The sequence below is a fragment of the Phoxinus phoxinus genome (genome assembly GCF_949152265.1).
Source record: "Phoxinus phoxinus genome assembly, chromosome: 4".
NCBI lineage: Eukaryota > Metazoa > Chordata > Actinopteri > Cypriniformes > Leuciscidae > Phoxinus > Phoxinus phoxinus.
Window position 1 is genome coordinate 40390685 of NC_136879.1, and position 16683 is coordinate 40407367.

The window sequence follows — 16683 nt, forward strand, 5'->3', positions numbered from 1 at the left end:
ACAGATGTATTAAAAAAATCTACACATTTCTCTGCAATATAAAATTATTTTATATGCGTCTATAAATGTCTATAAGCTCTGTATAATAACACCAAATAAAATTACCATTTCACTGACAATGTGTGATTTTGTTAGAAAAAGCAAACATTGCCATCCATAGGTCTTGAAATGAAATGGCAACTATATTGGAATGAAACAAATATGTTTTTCAGCAGCAGCTCGGTTACCGTGGTGGTGCTGTTATTTCACTCTTGTTGTTTATATTATACAAACAGACATTGTACATTGATACAGGGCCATGGGTGTTTTGTAGAGGTGGAACGGTTCACAAAATCCTCGGTTCGGTTTGTGTCACGGCTCTGTGGTCACGGGTTTTCGGTATACATTGGTAATGTTTTTTTTTCCTTTTTAACACTTTAGAAATACCATACATCAGCATCAAATATATAGCCAAAATCTACCATTTACAGTATTTAAAAAATAAGTTATTCTCAGGGTCATGTATTTAAAAAACTGAAAGAATGAGGCCGCTTGATCTTAGGAATAGACGCATTATTATTACACTGACAATCATAAATTAAATCTGTGAGAGCAAGAGGGGAGATGTTGTTAATTTCAACAGGCTTTTCATTTATTTGTAAAAAAAAAAAAGTTTACAACTGTTGGCCGTAAACAAATTTAAAGAATAGGCTTTCTTGTCACTGTCAGTGCCTAAATTTTTTACACCGTGTCCTAACCAGCCATGACATGCATTAAAAGGTATCGTTTCCATGTTAATCCCAGGTTTTGTCCTAAGCAGCCGCGACACGTGACGATTTTCTATTTTAGAAACGGTTCCTATTTCTGCGACGTCGCAGAGAACATAAAGTATGCTAATCTCAGGAAGGCTACTGTTTATGTGCTTTATTTAATGTTAAAAGTGGCTGTGTGAGTTTGCATATCATTTTGTGTGTGTCTTATAGCCGTACTGAAAGCAACAATTCACCTCAGATCTTCTAAATAAATAAAAGTGAACAAGACCGTTCAAACTGTCAACTCATTGTTAACAGACAAGTGTATTCTATGACAATGATTGTTTAAGTAACTCAGTATGTCTTTTTAATAGTGTTGAAATAGTGTAAGATTCATGACTTTGATTATGTACTTATCCATTTAGTTGAGAGTGCCACCAGCTTGTCGAATTCACGCTCTTCTGATTGGCTGTGATTTTTGATTGACTACATCGCGTCCCATTGTTGCATCGCGTCTGGTGTGGACAGTCAAATTATTTGTCGCTGGAATCTTATCGCAGTGCGTCTGGTCAGACCACGGTGTAACATTCGCTTCCGTGCCAAATGATAAAAAAAAAAAAAACATGTTACTCTGCGCGTGGCCGGACCCGAGCAATACACACATGTCTCGAACCGTGACAAGTGAATTGAACGGTTCTGATTTTTTTCATGAACCATTCCAACCCTAGTGTTTTGTAAACACCAACCCTAGTGTTGATTTGAACAGTATGTAAAGACTCAAACAAGAAACAATAATACCCTTGATAAGTGCTTTGTGAATGTCAGGAATGCTTATGTGTCCAAAAGTATGCCACCAATTTTATATTCTGACCACAATGTTGTGCTTATGATTCCCGTGTATAGGACTAAACTTAAAAAGAGTAAACCAGAAAAGAAAAAGATCAGAATATGGTCAAATGAAAGTGTAGAACAACTGAAAGCCTTGATTGGACAAACTGGGAAATCTTTGATGAAGGCTCATTAGATGAAAGAACTACAGTGTTAAATGATTATATAAACTTCTGTGTGGAGCTGAACATACCCACTAAAGAGATTAAAGTTTATCCAAATAACAAACCATATGTGACTAAAGATATTAAAGAAATGATAAATGTGAGGAAAATAGCTTTTAAAGATAAAAATAGTCATTAATTATTTTTAATATTTTTATATTTAATTATTTAAAATTAATTAAAAATTAAATTAAAAGAAACAAAAGAAGCTCATAGGAAGTGTTTGGAGAAAGCATTTAAAATGAACAACTCTAAAAAGGTTTGGGACATTATGAAAACTATGTCTGGACTGTCATCCTCAAATAAATCCATTGTAACTGATGATGAACTTAGGTTTGGGAACGAACTAAACACCTTTTTTACACGGTTTGAATTAACAGGCAAACAAGATAAGATCAAAAAAACAACATATAGAGTTCTAGTACCATCGGATAGAATTGTTATTGAGGTTGAAGATGTTAGGACAATGTTTCAATCTATTAATACAAAAAGGCTGTGGGTCCTGATGGATGTAGTGCAGGCCTTTAAAAAAAAAATTGCTCAGGAACTTGCACCTGTGGGGCAACCAGTATTTCAAGCTTCAGTTGACACACATGCTGTCCCTGTGATATGGAAAACCGCAGACATAAAACCACTACCGAAGATATCATGTCCAAAAAAATACAAAGACTTTAGACCAATAGCTCTCACTTCTGTGATTGTGAAATGTCTAGAGAGACTGTTACTTCAGTATTTGGTTGCAGCAGGGAAAGATAAATTAGATCCATGGCAGTTTGCCTACAAGAAAGGCTTTAGTACTGAAGATGCAGTTGCTGCTTTAGTGCATATTATCTAAAAAAATCTAGATAAACCAAGAACAATTGTGAGAACTTTGTTCTTGGACTTCTCTTCTGCATTTAACACCATACAAGTTGACAGACTAGTGTTAAAACTCGTACAGCTGAGGGTGAACCCTGATCTGATTCAGTGGTATACTTCATTTCTCACAGATAGAGTTCAAAGAGTCAGGGTGAATAAAACCGTGTCGTCTGAAATCATTACAAATGTCCGCAAGGTTGCGTTAGTTCTGCCATACTTTTTACATTATATATCGACGACTGTCGAACGGACATGTTAAATCAGTATATTTTGAAGTACTCTGATGATACTGTCCTAATATCTGTGTTGAATGACTTAGATAGTCCTGAGGTTCATCAACACGGTGTAAGTAAATTGATTGAGTGGTGTGAGAATAACACTCATCATTAATACGAGTAAAACTGAGGAGATTGTATTTGGGTCAAAGGCAGATATAGTGCCTGTCTTTATTCATAAGGAGGAAATTAGACTAGTCAAGACATATAAGTATTTGGGAGTGACCATAGACGATATGTTATCCTGGAAAGATCACATTGAGACTCTATGTAAAAAGACAAAGCAGAGAATCTATTTTCTTCGCCGTCTTAGGTCTTTTGGAGTAAGAAGGAAGATTCTTCTGCTGTTTTTTAGGTCTGTGATACTGAGTTTACTGCAATACTGCAATTCTAGTTGGTATAAAAGTCTGTCTGTCGTGTTAAAAACAAAGGTTTTTAATCAATTAAAAATCTGCTCAAAGATAGTAGGTCAGCCGCTTGACAAGATTTATGACTCAACTTATCACAATAACATTCTCAGGCTGGCTAACAATATAGTATCTAATCCCATGCATATTTTGCACAAAGAGTTCGAACTACTACCGTCAAAGCGGAGGTATAGAGTTCCCAAATTTAATAAGGTGAAGCTAAAACACTCTTTTGTGCATCAGGCAATCGTAGCGCTGAACAAAAAAACCTAATCAGAGATCAAGAGTATTGGGTTGGTGGGGCCGATGGATAAATGTTGTAATGATTGTATAACTGTGTGGTTTGAGTGAATGTTAATGTTGAATGTTTGTTAAATGTTGTGGTAAACATGGATACTGTCATTTAAACAAAATTTCAGACTTCAGTCTGACAATAAAGTATAAAGTAAAGTAAAGCCTATCAACCAGAGACGGGGCAGATAAGCGTCACGTCCCTTTTCTGCTCAGACATGGAAAACTTCCTACAACGATAGTTGTGGAAAAATCTTCTCCTCTTTGTGAACACAATCCAATAGCGGCGTGCTATAAACACAAAATGACGATCGTTCTAAGGCCTCGGCCTAAGGCACTTGAGGATACGGGCCCTGAAGGTAGCAAGGCTAAGATAGGGAGAAGGCATTCCTCCAAGACTAAGGGGCTCAGACCATGAGGTCGGAGCCTTGAGTGACATTGTTCTGAGCGGGCTGAGCTTGCGTAGAGTTCAAGGCCAAGCTAAACAGACAGGACCCGTACTTGCAGAGCATATGTCGCCAATGGATACTCCACTGGACCCTGCCCAGGAGGAGGCCATGCCTCTGGTGGAGTGAGCCCTGACTCCCATGAGGCACTGGAGGTAGGGGATATTGACAAAAATTTATATCTCTATATTTTTTTCCAATATCTCGATATCGATATTCAGACAATATTTTTGCAATCCTTCAAAGAAATGTGTGCGAACAGGCAAAGAAGGTCCAGTTGGTCTTTTGACTTGCTGCATTTGACCTATCATTGTATAGAATTACTAGTACATAAAGATATGAGACATTATTGATTTAAACATGAACCCAGTTACTGTACTAAATATTTATTGTAATACAAGAACAGTGCTTTTTCAGTACAATATATGTACGTAATAAATTAACTTTGTGCTTTGCAAATAGGCGGTTCACAAAATTCACGGTTTGTTTCGATACGATACAGTGATGTACGTTTTCGATACAGCAAAAAGAAAGAAATGCCAGATAAATTTCCTATTTATTAAAATACATTTATTTTGGGAACTTTCTTGGAACTTTTAATTTTATAAATGGGGGTCATCTTTGAAGGATGAACAAATAATGTTTTGGTCATCATCACATTAAAAATAACATTTAAATATGATAATATTTGAGTTTTGAAGTGCTGCAAAAGGATGTGTGATGTAGGCCTACCTGAAGGCATTTTACCATTTCTGCCAAACTTCCATGGTTACAGTTAGTGTTACTATATTAAATCCATGGTGAATGTTGCTGATCTGTGAACTTAAAGCCTATAACTAGTTCATTCATGGCAAAATGTTTCTCCTGGTTTCAACGTTTGATCCGTTAATAACAGAGAAATGTGAATGCTTCTCATTAGATCTCGCAGTGATGTTATTACTTCAGTGGCTAATTAAAATGTTTTCTCTGGATCTCTTAGCGCTGTGTATAACAGTGTTGCTTCATCACGATTCGGCTCGCGCTGCACTGACATTGATGGTCCGAACTGATAAAGTGTCCGTGAAGCACAAAATAATAGCACAGTTTTGTTCCGCTTTTATTACGTTTGCCCAGAGGTTTGCCATTGATGTTGTGCAACGTTATGGTGGTCGTGCCAGCGCGGATTTTGGTCGGCAGGAAAAAATGGTCCAACGAATCGTTCGGTTTGTATGCGTACCGAACCGAAAGCCTCGTACCGAACGGTTCAATACGAATACGTGTACACCCCTATTTGCAAACAGTACTTCTATTAGTAGACTAACAACAATGTGACTACCCATTTACTAGAAGTTAAAAGAAGCCCTGTTCGGAGGCTGTTGCGGTGAATCTCTTGGGAAAATGTATTCCATCTTTTGGACTCATCATTATGCAACGCAATTTTCGAATGATGCAATCACGAAACTCGCCACTTGAGGACGCCACAGACATCTAAGAAAAACGTTTTAACTTCAGACTTCAGTTTTCCGCAAACAACGCATATGTTGCCTTTTCTATCAGCTATTTCATTAATCGTTCATCGGCATTACTCTTAACGTTTTTGGATTGTTGCTTCAACCTAAGAAACGTCATAACACACAGGTAAGAACTCAAAATTGTGGACATTCAAAAATGAAATGAAAAAAAAAAACTGCCATACACCTTCACACACACACACACACATTTTTAATATACAGTTCATGCTATTTTAAATAATATTACTAAAGCAAATAATCTCGCCTTCTTCTCACACCATGTGCTCCTGTGGCCATGTGTCAGAAAAGGACGTCCCACCTTCAAATGGTGCATGCTAGTGACTCCCAAACCTTATGGGACTGTTCTTTGATACTTTTTCAAACATTATAATTGGTTGCAATCATTTAAAGAAACATGTACTAAACATAGGGCTAAAGAAAAGTTTCCACTGTAGAGGGTTAAAATTCTGGAATAGCGACAGTAAATGCATATGTTCTCAATTCGACTACAGTATAAAGTACAGTATTATCAAATTACAGACATTACAGCGAAAGCTAACATTTTATTATAAATAATAATAGTTATTTTTATTTGGGGGTTAGTTTTTTCCACATAAAACAAACAGTAACTCGGTGGTGCTGTTATTTTGCTTTATTGTTGTTTATATTATACAAACAGACATTGTACATACACATATATATATATATATATATATATATATATATATATATATATATATATATATATATATATATATACATACAGGGCCATATGCGGTTGTATAGCATATCAACATTTCTTCTCAGACAACTTTTACAAAGAGAAGCCACAACCCAGCAAACACATTTACGTTGTGGCAACGTCTCTGGCATGTTGCATTTCTGCTATGGCAACGTCGCTGTCTACGTGCTCGCAACATTGTAACAACGTAGAATTGTAAGACGCCACAGGGCTGTAGCAACGCTGTTGTGCGACATTCAGCAACTGAGAGACGACGTTCTAGATATCCCCCATTTAGCATGTTATGTTTTGTAATTCATTTTTAATTAGTCATATGTTAGATAATTAAATATTTATATTTATTATATAATATGTTAAATACTTTTTAAATATTGTTTATCCTTATTATTATGTATGGGTCGCTGCCTGCCTGTTCAAGGAGTGCTCAAATCAATTACTCATCATTAAAGTCATTTTGGCTTTATTATGGCTTATAACTTTTGGCATAAAGTAAAAATTGTATCATACCTGACCAGAAGATGTTCAAATAAATGTCACATTAGAGAAGGAAGTTGTAGGTTGTGTTTGTATAATTCCGTATTTTATTTGGCCGAGGACGTAAATTAAACGCAATTCTCACGTATCCTTGCTTGATGTTAAATGAGACGGCCCAGCTGTTGGTTGAAATTTAAGGCTGATTTTCGCGCTTCATGGCCGTGACAAGTACATATGTCGTCCAGTGGTTGTCCAAACACCCTCGGCACAACCTGAAGTAATGCCACTGAAAGGTGGTTTAATGTCAACATTATGACAACGCTGTAACAACCATTACCACACAACGTAGTTATAGCAACCTTTTGGCCATGTTGTGAAAACGTTGTTAGAAGGTTGGGTATGTTGTGCCAACGTTCTGTTTGCTGGGAATATGTCAGTAAACAGTGTAAGGCAGTACTTTGTCTCTAGTCCTGATATGTGAATGCGCCTCAGTGCTGTTTGCACTTTGTGAGTGCAAACCTAAAAAAAAGTATAGATTTTATGAGAGAAACTGAAAGATCTGATACCAGACAGATACCCGAACTCTTATTTTCTGTTATTAAATCAGGGTTCACTTGAATTTTTGCATTTATCCTCCTTAAACTGATTCTAACTGTTTTGGAGGTGAGAGCAAAGACAAGAACTGAAGTAAAAGGTGATGATACTGTAGTTTGTTTTAGACTCTTGACACCAATCAAATGAGCTTAATGTGCCAATTTACAGAAGATCTCAGACATCACCATAATGAATGAGCTGAAAACAGGGAACTTTTGGAGACAAAGAGGCTTTTCAGCAGCAGTTAAACATGATGACTCTGTACTTTTTAAATGCAGATTGGATAAAAACACAGTGATCACAGTTCACACCTGCAGTGAAGCCCCTCCCACAACAATTCACCAATAAATACTGGGAATATTCCCATCATCCTACAAGAGAAGGACAAACTCCAGGAGTAGCAGCTGAAATCTGTGTGACTTAAAGATGGAGTTTATTAAAGAGGAGATTGAAGACATGAGTGATCCAGAACCATCCAGAATAAAACATGAAGATACTGAGGAACAAATAGGTTGGTGTCCATTCTTGATGCTTCATTATGACTGCTTTGGTTGATATTAATTAATAATCAGTGTATGGATGATAAATGATAGAGAAATGGATCTTAATGATCATAACTTCACGAACAATCCTTACGAAAAAGAAGTTTATTCAAGTGTGTGCTATTATTAGTATACTTTTTTTAAACTTATTTTAAAAATAAGAACATATACTTGCAGTACTTATTATGTACTTAAAATTGTACTTAAGTATTCTTGACTCATTGGTACTGACAGAAAGGTCTAAGTATATTTGGACTATAGGACTTGTACTCAATCTTTTGATCGAGATATACTTAAAAGTATAATTAAGTATACTTGTCTTGTAGTTGTTTAATCTTTTAATTGAGTAGCCTATTAAATACTTTTCACATATATAGTTTACATACTGAAAAATAATGGTTTATAAAGAAAACTATTTTCCTAATTCTGAGTATCTGGATGTTTGTGTAGGCTAGTCCACTGGTAGTGCCATCAATTTACTTCAAATATCTGCCATATGAAAGATCTGAACTCTGTTGCTTTCTGCTATTAAATCAGGATTCACTTGGACTAATTCTAACTGTATTTCTGTGTATTTTAGACCAGGTGAGAGTGAAACAGCAAGAACTGAATGAAGAGGAGGAGGAACATCGTAACTTTAAAATTCAAAGAAAAAAAGCCAAAAAGAAGCACACCTGCACTCAGTGTGGAAAGAGTTTCCAAAATAAAGGAAACCTTAATACACACTTAAGAATTCACACTGGAGAGAAACCGTATACATGCACTCAGTGTGAGAAGAGTTTCGCATCTTCATCCACACTCAAGGATCATCTGCGCATTCACTCTGGAGAAAAACCATTTAAATGTGATCAGTGTGGTAAAGGTTTTACTTCATCATCAAATCTAAAAGAACACATGATAGTTCATTCAGACGAGAGGCCTTATGTGTGTTCTCTCTGTGGAAAGAGTTTTTCATGGCCTGACAGTTTTAAAAAGCACCAGAAAACACATAATGAAGTGAGAGATCATGTGTGTTGTGACTGTGGGAAGAGCTATACTACATCTAGTCATCTGAAATACCACCAAAGAATTCATACTGAAGAAAAACCTTACAAGTGCTCATATTGTGACAAGAGTTTCATTCAGTCTCGATCTCTGAAAGTACACGAGCGAGTTCATACTGGAGAGAAGCCGTACTACTGTACTCAGTGTGAGAAGAGTTTCAAAAGTTTAACTGATCTCAATTATCATCTGCGCATTCACTCTGGAGAAAAGCCATTTAACTGTGATCAGTGTGGTAAAGATTTCATTTCATCTTCACGGCTAAAACAACACTTGATAGTTCATTCAGATGAGAAGCCTTATGTGTGTCCTCTCTGTGGAAAAAGTTTTTCAAGGCTAGGCAGTTTTAAACTGCACCAGGAAATACACACCGGTGTGAGAGATCATGTGTGTTGTAACTGTGGGAAGAGATTTTCTACAGCGGGCAATTTGAAAATTCACCAAAGAATCCATACTGGAGAAAAACCCTACAAGTGCTCATATTGTGACAAGAGTTTCACTCAGCCAAGATATCTGAAATTACATGAGCGAGTTCATACTGGAGAAAAACCGTACAAATGCTCATATTGTGACAAGAGTTTTACTCAGTCTGGAAACCTAAAATTACATGAGCGACTTCATACTGGAGTAAAACCTTACAAGTGCTCATATTGTGACAAGAGTTTCACTCTGTCAAGATCATTGAAATCACACGAGCGAGTTCATACTGGATAAAAGCCGTAGTTCTGTTCTCAGTGTGAGAAGAGTTTCACCCAATCAAAGAATAGTGAATCATATTAAAAAGCATTGTTCTGTGTCACAGCGGGCAAATGTTTTCATCAGATCCCAAACTTTCAAGTAAATCATGTGAGATTCACATAAAGTTAATGTGTAGTTAGTTAACTAATAAACGAATGTTTCTGTGAAATGCCACAATATTTGTGTTTTATAAAACAAGAAAATTATTGAATTATTCTTTGATTGAACGCCCACTCAAAAAAAATAACAAAATGTAAAAAGAGACTGGAAACAAATGTAATAAAAGCAACTATTTGTCAATATATGAAACAATTTACTCAATATAATTTTTTTAATGTAATATGGAGGTTTTTTTATCTTTTGTTTGTTTAGTTATAAAACTTGTTATTCATAAACAGATGTATTAAAAAACCTACACATATCTCTGCAATATTAAAGAGGTCTATAAGCTCTGTACAATAACAACAAATAATTACCATTTTACTGACAATGTGTGATTTTGTGAGCAACAGTTATCTACAGATCCAATAGTACAAATAAACAATGAGATTCAGATAAAGCAAATGTATAGTGAAATTAACTCGTGTTCTTTGACATTAATTTTGTGGAAGTTGTTTTGGAGTTATACATTTCTGACTTGTCATTTAGCTTTCACCTTCATTCAATATATTACATTAAAGATTTTTTTCATGGACACATTTCTCACGTTCACTTTAGGTTTGTGAAAGAATATTGTTGACCTAAGAAAAATTGCCATCCAAAGGCTCTGTACAATAAATGTTCTAAAACTGTTCTAATTCTGAGGCAGAAACAGATTTTAAAATAGATTTCAAAGGTTAATTTGTCCCAGCTTGTTAAATGTAACGGAAGCTATTACAAACCGTATAACAATTCTTTAAACTTTTATATAGTTTCTAACACCTGCCCCCCAACTTTGGTCAACCAATTAGCAAGGCAAGTTTATTTATATAGCACATTTCATACACAGTGGTAATTCAAAGTGCTTTACATAGAAGAAATTAAAATAATTACATAAATAATAAAATAAATAAGAATAATTAAAACAGTTTAGAAAATAAAATACAGTGCAAACAGTCGGACGAACAGTGGCATAGTGCTCATTCAGTAAATGCAAAGCTAAACAGTGGTAATTGAAAGTGCTTTACATAGAAGAAATTTAAAAAATCAAAAGAAATAAGAATAATTAAGACCCAATCTGAAATGGAAGTGATTGAGCAGGTTTGCGGTGCCACTGGACCTACAATCCAGGGACGTCCTCTGCTGGGGTGGTGTCTCACACCAGTATTGCCCAGTGGGGCCCCACAGAGCACGTTTCACTTTTGCTGTTTTAAACAAACAGCGAACCTTTATACTCTCCATAGTATAGATAATCTTCACTCGCCTCGTCGGAGTGAAGCTCTCCCGTTCCCCTTCAAAATCTCTTCTAATCAGACAGCCTTGATAATTAATAATCACCCCTATCTGAGATGGAAGTGATTAAGTAGGTTTGCACCAGTATTGCCCAATGGGGACCCCATAGAGCACGTTTCACTTTTGCTGTTTTTAACAAACAGCGAACCTTTATACTCCATAGTATAGCTAATCTTCACTCGCCTCGTCGGAGTGAAGCTCTCCCGTTCCCCTTCAAAATCTCTTCCAATCAGACAGCCCTAAAAATTAATAAAATCTTCCCGAATCACAGTTTGGAAAAAAATAAATAAAAAAATACAGTGCAAACAGTCGGACGTATTTTACATAAACCGGTAGCTATTATAGATCTTTCTTTTAAAATGATCTTCTTACAACTTACATGTATCAACTTTCTTTTCTCTTTCAATCTTCTTACGACTTCCATCTATCAACTTTCTTTTCTCTTTCAATCTTCTTACGCTTACCATCTATCAACTTTCTTTTCTCTTTCAATCTTCTTACGACTTCCATCTATCAACTTTCTTTTCTCTTTCATTTACTTGCACATTCTTTTCACTTTCCTTAGCCCTGCATTCACATTCTTAGTTCTTTCTCAGACGAAAACTTTAATATTGTCCTTCAAATACTGTTCTACGAACAGTGGCACAATGTTTCAGTAAATGCAAAGTTAAATTAGCGTTCTTTAGCAAACAGAGAGCCACAACTGTAACGTCTCAGAATTTTTTTACCAAAAATGTATCCAAAAAAAGTAAATATTTCTCCCAACTTGTTATAAATATAAAAAGGTTAGATCAGAAGTTTTTATTTATTTATTATAGACACCTTTGTGTATGGCACATAGAAGGCACTGGGACTGCGAGAACACGATGGGGGTGTAGCGTTTACCTCTTAAGAAAAGTATGGAGCATTTGTTTATACTACTACTAAAACCAAACAATGTACATAATCTAATAATCAAAACTCTCATCATGAGGACAAATCAAAGTTAACTAATTTAAAAGTTTTTTTTTTACTTTCCTTGCCATCTCTACATAATCTTCCAAATTCGAACATTGTTTATTATGAAATGCTCTTTGTATGCTGATTAATAATGCTGTATGTACAGTATGTATGTATAAACAAATGTATAAAAATGCCACACATTAACTCAAAACCTAGTTCCCTTTCGTTCGGTCACTCCTACGTCACATCGGTAGGAGTTACCAACGAATTGGGATCACGCTAGGGAGACCAATTGCCTTCGAGTGAAACTAAACCGAGCCAATGGACATTGGCTTGCAGGATTTGCATTCCGCGCCCCGCCTGCCAGTGCGGGTATAAAGCGGAAGCAAGCGCACACACACTTTGCTTTTTGCTTCAGAGCCGACCGGTTGTGTCCTCTGAGTGAATGAGCGTCTGGATTAGTGTTTTCTACGAGCTCAACGAGTCTGCTGTTTTTCGAGACCCCTCTGTGTTGGTGTTACGGCGCTTCAGTGATCTTCGCGAGACTCCCGGGTGACGGCTGTCGCTTCACGCAATCTCATCTTTCAAAGAGCTGTTGTCACAGCTGCTACTCGGTTGAGAGCACACAGCGGGCTTGCAGTTTCCCTGCTGTGTTGCCGCATTGATCCCTGTGTGCTTCAGCACAATAAAGAGAGAGTTTCTTAAAAGGGCAACACGAGTGAAGATTGCGTCCTTTTCAGGATGACGTTTCACCCGTGTGTTTCTGGATGCGGTCAAACTCTGCCACCGGTTGATGGTCATGATTGCTGCCTCTCGTGCTTGGGCCTTGCGCACACTGAGGCAGCGTTTGTGAATGAGTCATGTTCTCACTGTGGGAACATGACCGTCGCAGTGCTAAGATCAAGACTAAGAACCCTCAAATGAGGGCTACATCCCTTTGTAGATTCCCCGTTCTAGTTCTTCTGGTTCACTCCAGAAGAAGGCTACTTCGGCTAATCCCATAGGTGGTCTTAGGGTTACAGTGAGGAATGACCTGCCGGGCGAAAGACCCCCACGGCCCCCTCACTCCTCCGAATTGCTTCCATTGGAGCCCCCCGAGGAGCGTGCTGGGCCACCTCGTGTGGTCCCAGTCGTTTCCTTCAGGGCTCCGCCCGAGGACCAGATGTCGATCGCTGCATCGGAGGGAGAGCGGTCATTTTCTGGGGATGACGACCCGGCTGAATTGCCCCCTTGCCAGATCCAGAAATGGCTGCTATGCTTTCCCGGGCGGCTGCAAGTGTCGGGCTCGTGTGGAACCCTCCACCGCGTTCCGAACCTTCGTGGCTCGACGTTTGGTTTCTCGGAGCGGCCCGTGCTGGTTCTTAGTGCCTCGCCCCGGTTCCTTTCTTCCCGGAAGTGCATGAGGAGGTGACGAGATCATGGACGGCCCCTCTGGCGGCCAGACACAGGTCGACTCCCTCCTCCTCCCTCACCACTCTTGATGGTGGGGCAGTGAAGGGATACGAAGGCATCCCCCCAGTGGAACTGTCGGTTGCGATGCAATTGTGTCCTAAGACCACGTCCACCTGGCGGGGTAACCCTACGCTCCCCTCCCGTGCATGTAGGTTCTCTTCCAGTCTGACTGGAAAGGCTTACAGTGCGTGTGGAGAAGCTGCTTCTGCCCTGCATGCAATCCCCTTTGGTGGTCCAGGAGCGACACCTGTGGCTCACCCTGGCCTATATGAGGGAGTTGGACAAGAGTAAGATCCTGAACTCCCCCATTTCCCAGGGTGGCCTCTTCAGCGATGCGGTGGAGAGCTACGCCCAACAGTTCTCCGCCGCCCAGAAGCAGTCGGAGGTGATTAAGTACATCATGCCCCGGAGACAGGCTGCTGCTGCGCCGTCCCCGGCGGCTGCTCCTTCGGCTGCTCGTCACCGTGCCCAGCCCCCTCGGAGTTTGTCTAAACCCCCAAGCAAGAGGAGAGGGAAGCGATCCTGAGACAGGCGACCCAGAGGATGTGACGTCTGCTCTTCAGGAGGGTGTGTCAGCACCACTCCTTCCCCCGGAGGAGGGCCGGGTGGAGAATCCTTGTTTTCCTTTTGTTTTTGTTCTGCCCTCCGGTCAGCGATACCCAAAGTTTCAATAAAAGAGCAGTTTCCACTTCCTCTGGGTCAAACACGGTTGAGACTGACAGTTTCAGACGACGTTCAATTGCCTTGCCGCTCTCAGTCTCCTCCGTCCAAGAGGGCCAGAATGATGGTGTGCGCCGCCTCGTTGCCTCGCCGCTCTCATTCCCCTCGCCCCAGCGCTCAGATGACAGTGATGCTTACTAGTATTGCAACAGAAACTTTTAACTCTCTCTTTTCCAGCACTTTAGACACAGTTGCTCCGCTGCGCTTAAAGAAGATTAAAGAACATAGTCCAACGCCGTGGCACAACGAGCACACTCAGGCCCTTAAGAGTGCAGCCAGAAAAATGGAGCGCAACTGGAAGAAAACAAAACTAGAGGTGTTTCGGATTTCATGGAAGGAGAGCTCGATTGCTTACAGAGAGGCTTTAAAAGCTGCTAGATCTGCTTATTTTTCAACCCTATTAGAAGAAAATAAACATAATCCTAGGTATTTATTTGAAACAGTGGCTAAACTAACGAAAAAGAAAGCTTCAAGCCCAGAAGTTTCCAAGCAACACAGCAGTAATGACTTAATGAACTAATTCACTTATAAGATCGATAATATCAGGGACAAAATTATAACTATGCAACCGTCTAATACAGTATCGCATCAGGAAGTGCATTGTAGTCTCCCTGAGGGAAAATTTGATTCATTCATTGCTATAGGAGAGGAAGAATTTTGCAAACTCGTCAAATCATCTAAATGGACAACGTGCATGTTAGACCCTATACCGACTAAGCTGCTGAAAGAGATGCTTCCAGATGTCATAGATCCTCTTCTTAAAATCATCAATTCATCTTTGTCTCTAGGATATGTACCAAAAACCTTTAAGCTAGCTATGATTAAACCGCTTGTTAAAAAACAGCAACTTGATCCTACAAAACTAGTCAATTACAGGCCGATCTCTAATCTGCCATTTCTGTCAAAGATATTAGAAAAAGCAGTATCCTCACAACTGTGTTCCTTTCTTGAAATAAATTATATCTGCGAGGATTTTCAGTCCGGATTTAGACCGTACCATAGTACCGAGACAGCTCTCGTTAGAGTCACAAATGATTTACTCTTATCATCCGATCGTGGTTGTATCTCTCTATTAGTATTACTGGATCTTAGTGCTGCATTTGACACCATTGACCACAACATCCTTTTAAATAGACTCGAACATTATGTTGGCATTAGTGGAATTGCACTAGCATGGTTTAAATCATACTTATCTGCAGTGTTGGTCAAGTTACTTAAAAAAAGTAATTAGTTATAGTTACTAGTTACTTCTCACAAAAAGTAACTCAGTTAGTAACTGAGTTATATCATTACAAAAGTAACTAATTACCAGGCAAAGTAACTATTGAAAAAAAACTTAAAAAAAGAAAGAAAAATTTAAATATGGGAAATATCTTGGATACCCCCAATATTAAATATGTTAAATGAATGAAATGGACACTAGAACAAATTATTATTATAAAACATTGATGGTTTAGAACTTTTAATATTGCACAGACCACAACTGGCCAACAAATCCAAAAATAAATTACCGGTATGCTTCTTAAGAAATGTACCAAAAATAAGTAATAAAAAATATACATACACATACACTCTTTGTAGTGCAAATTAAAATAATAAAACTTACAACTAGACATACTAGCCTACTTGAAGTATTTTCTTCCTCACAAATGTAAACAGTTTAACTAAAAGTGTTCTCAATATAATATTGAACAATGTACCAACATAAATAATAATAATAATAATAAAATCTAATATTTTGGGGGTTTATTTGTATAACCTACAGAGAACGTCATCGTCAGAGGTTATTTAAGCCAAATTCTAGTCGTGTTTGCCGCACGTGTTCACAACCGGTCAAACAAAGATGTTTTCTTTGAACGTTCCCTGCATGTTATTTTGGAGTTTTATTTTATAACCATGTAAACTAATTAAAACGTTGCAGATGATAAACTATATTATGCTCGGACATAGGCCTACTCGGTCTCTCTCGCGAACTGTCGAGCGCGCTCTCGGATGGACACACTCCGGTCTCTCTCGCGAACTGTCCAGCGCGCTCTCGGACGGATCACACTCGGTCAATCTCGCGAACTGTCCAGCGCGCTCTCGGACGGACACACTCGGTCTCTCTCGCGAACTGTCGAGCGCGCTCTCGGACGGATCACACTCGGTCTCTCTCGCGCGCTGACGACGTTCGCTTCGCTTTTGTCCAGTCCGGCGCCTCGAAACACACACACACACCAGAGAAAAGAGTTTGCAGTTCCTATGGCGGAGAAAAGAGCCCGATCGGATGAAAACCGCTTCAGTGAACTCAATTATAGTAACGGCGCATTTTATTGTCAGTAACGGTAACTGCGTCATTACGGAGGAAACAGTAATTAGTTAGATTACTCGTTACTGAAAAAAATAACGCCGTTAGTAACGCCGTTTATTTATAACGCCGTTATTCCCATCACTGCTTATCTGACCGTTATCAGTTTG

At 38.6% G+C, this 16683-nt stretch overlaps 2 protein-coding genes across 2 annotated transcripts in view; one reads left to right on the forward strand and one right to left on the reverse strand.

The window, feature by feature from the left end:
- The window catches only part of LOC306997106 (uncharacterized protein), a 417445-nt gene that overhangs the window by 295498 nt on the left and 105264 nt on the right, over positions 1-16683 (reverse strand). The gene's annotated exons all lie outside the window — the stretch shown is intronic.
- On the forward strand, positions 6451-10185 carry LOC306997094 (uncharacterized protein). The gene is made up of 2 exons (XM_079610169.1): positions 6451-7871; positions 8483-10185. Exons 1-2 carry the CDS (start codon positions 7787-7789, stop codon positions 9655-9657), a joined length of 1260 nt encoding a protein of 419 aa, XP_079466295.1. The 5' UTR covers positions 6451-7786; the 3' UTR covers positions 9658-10185.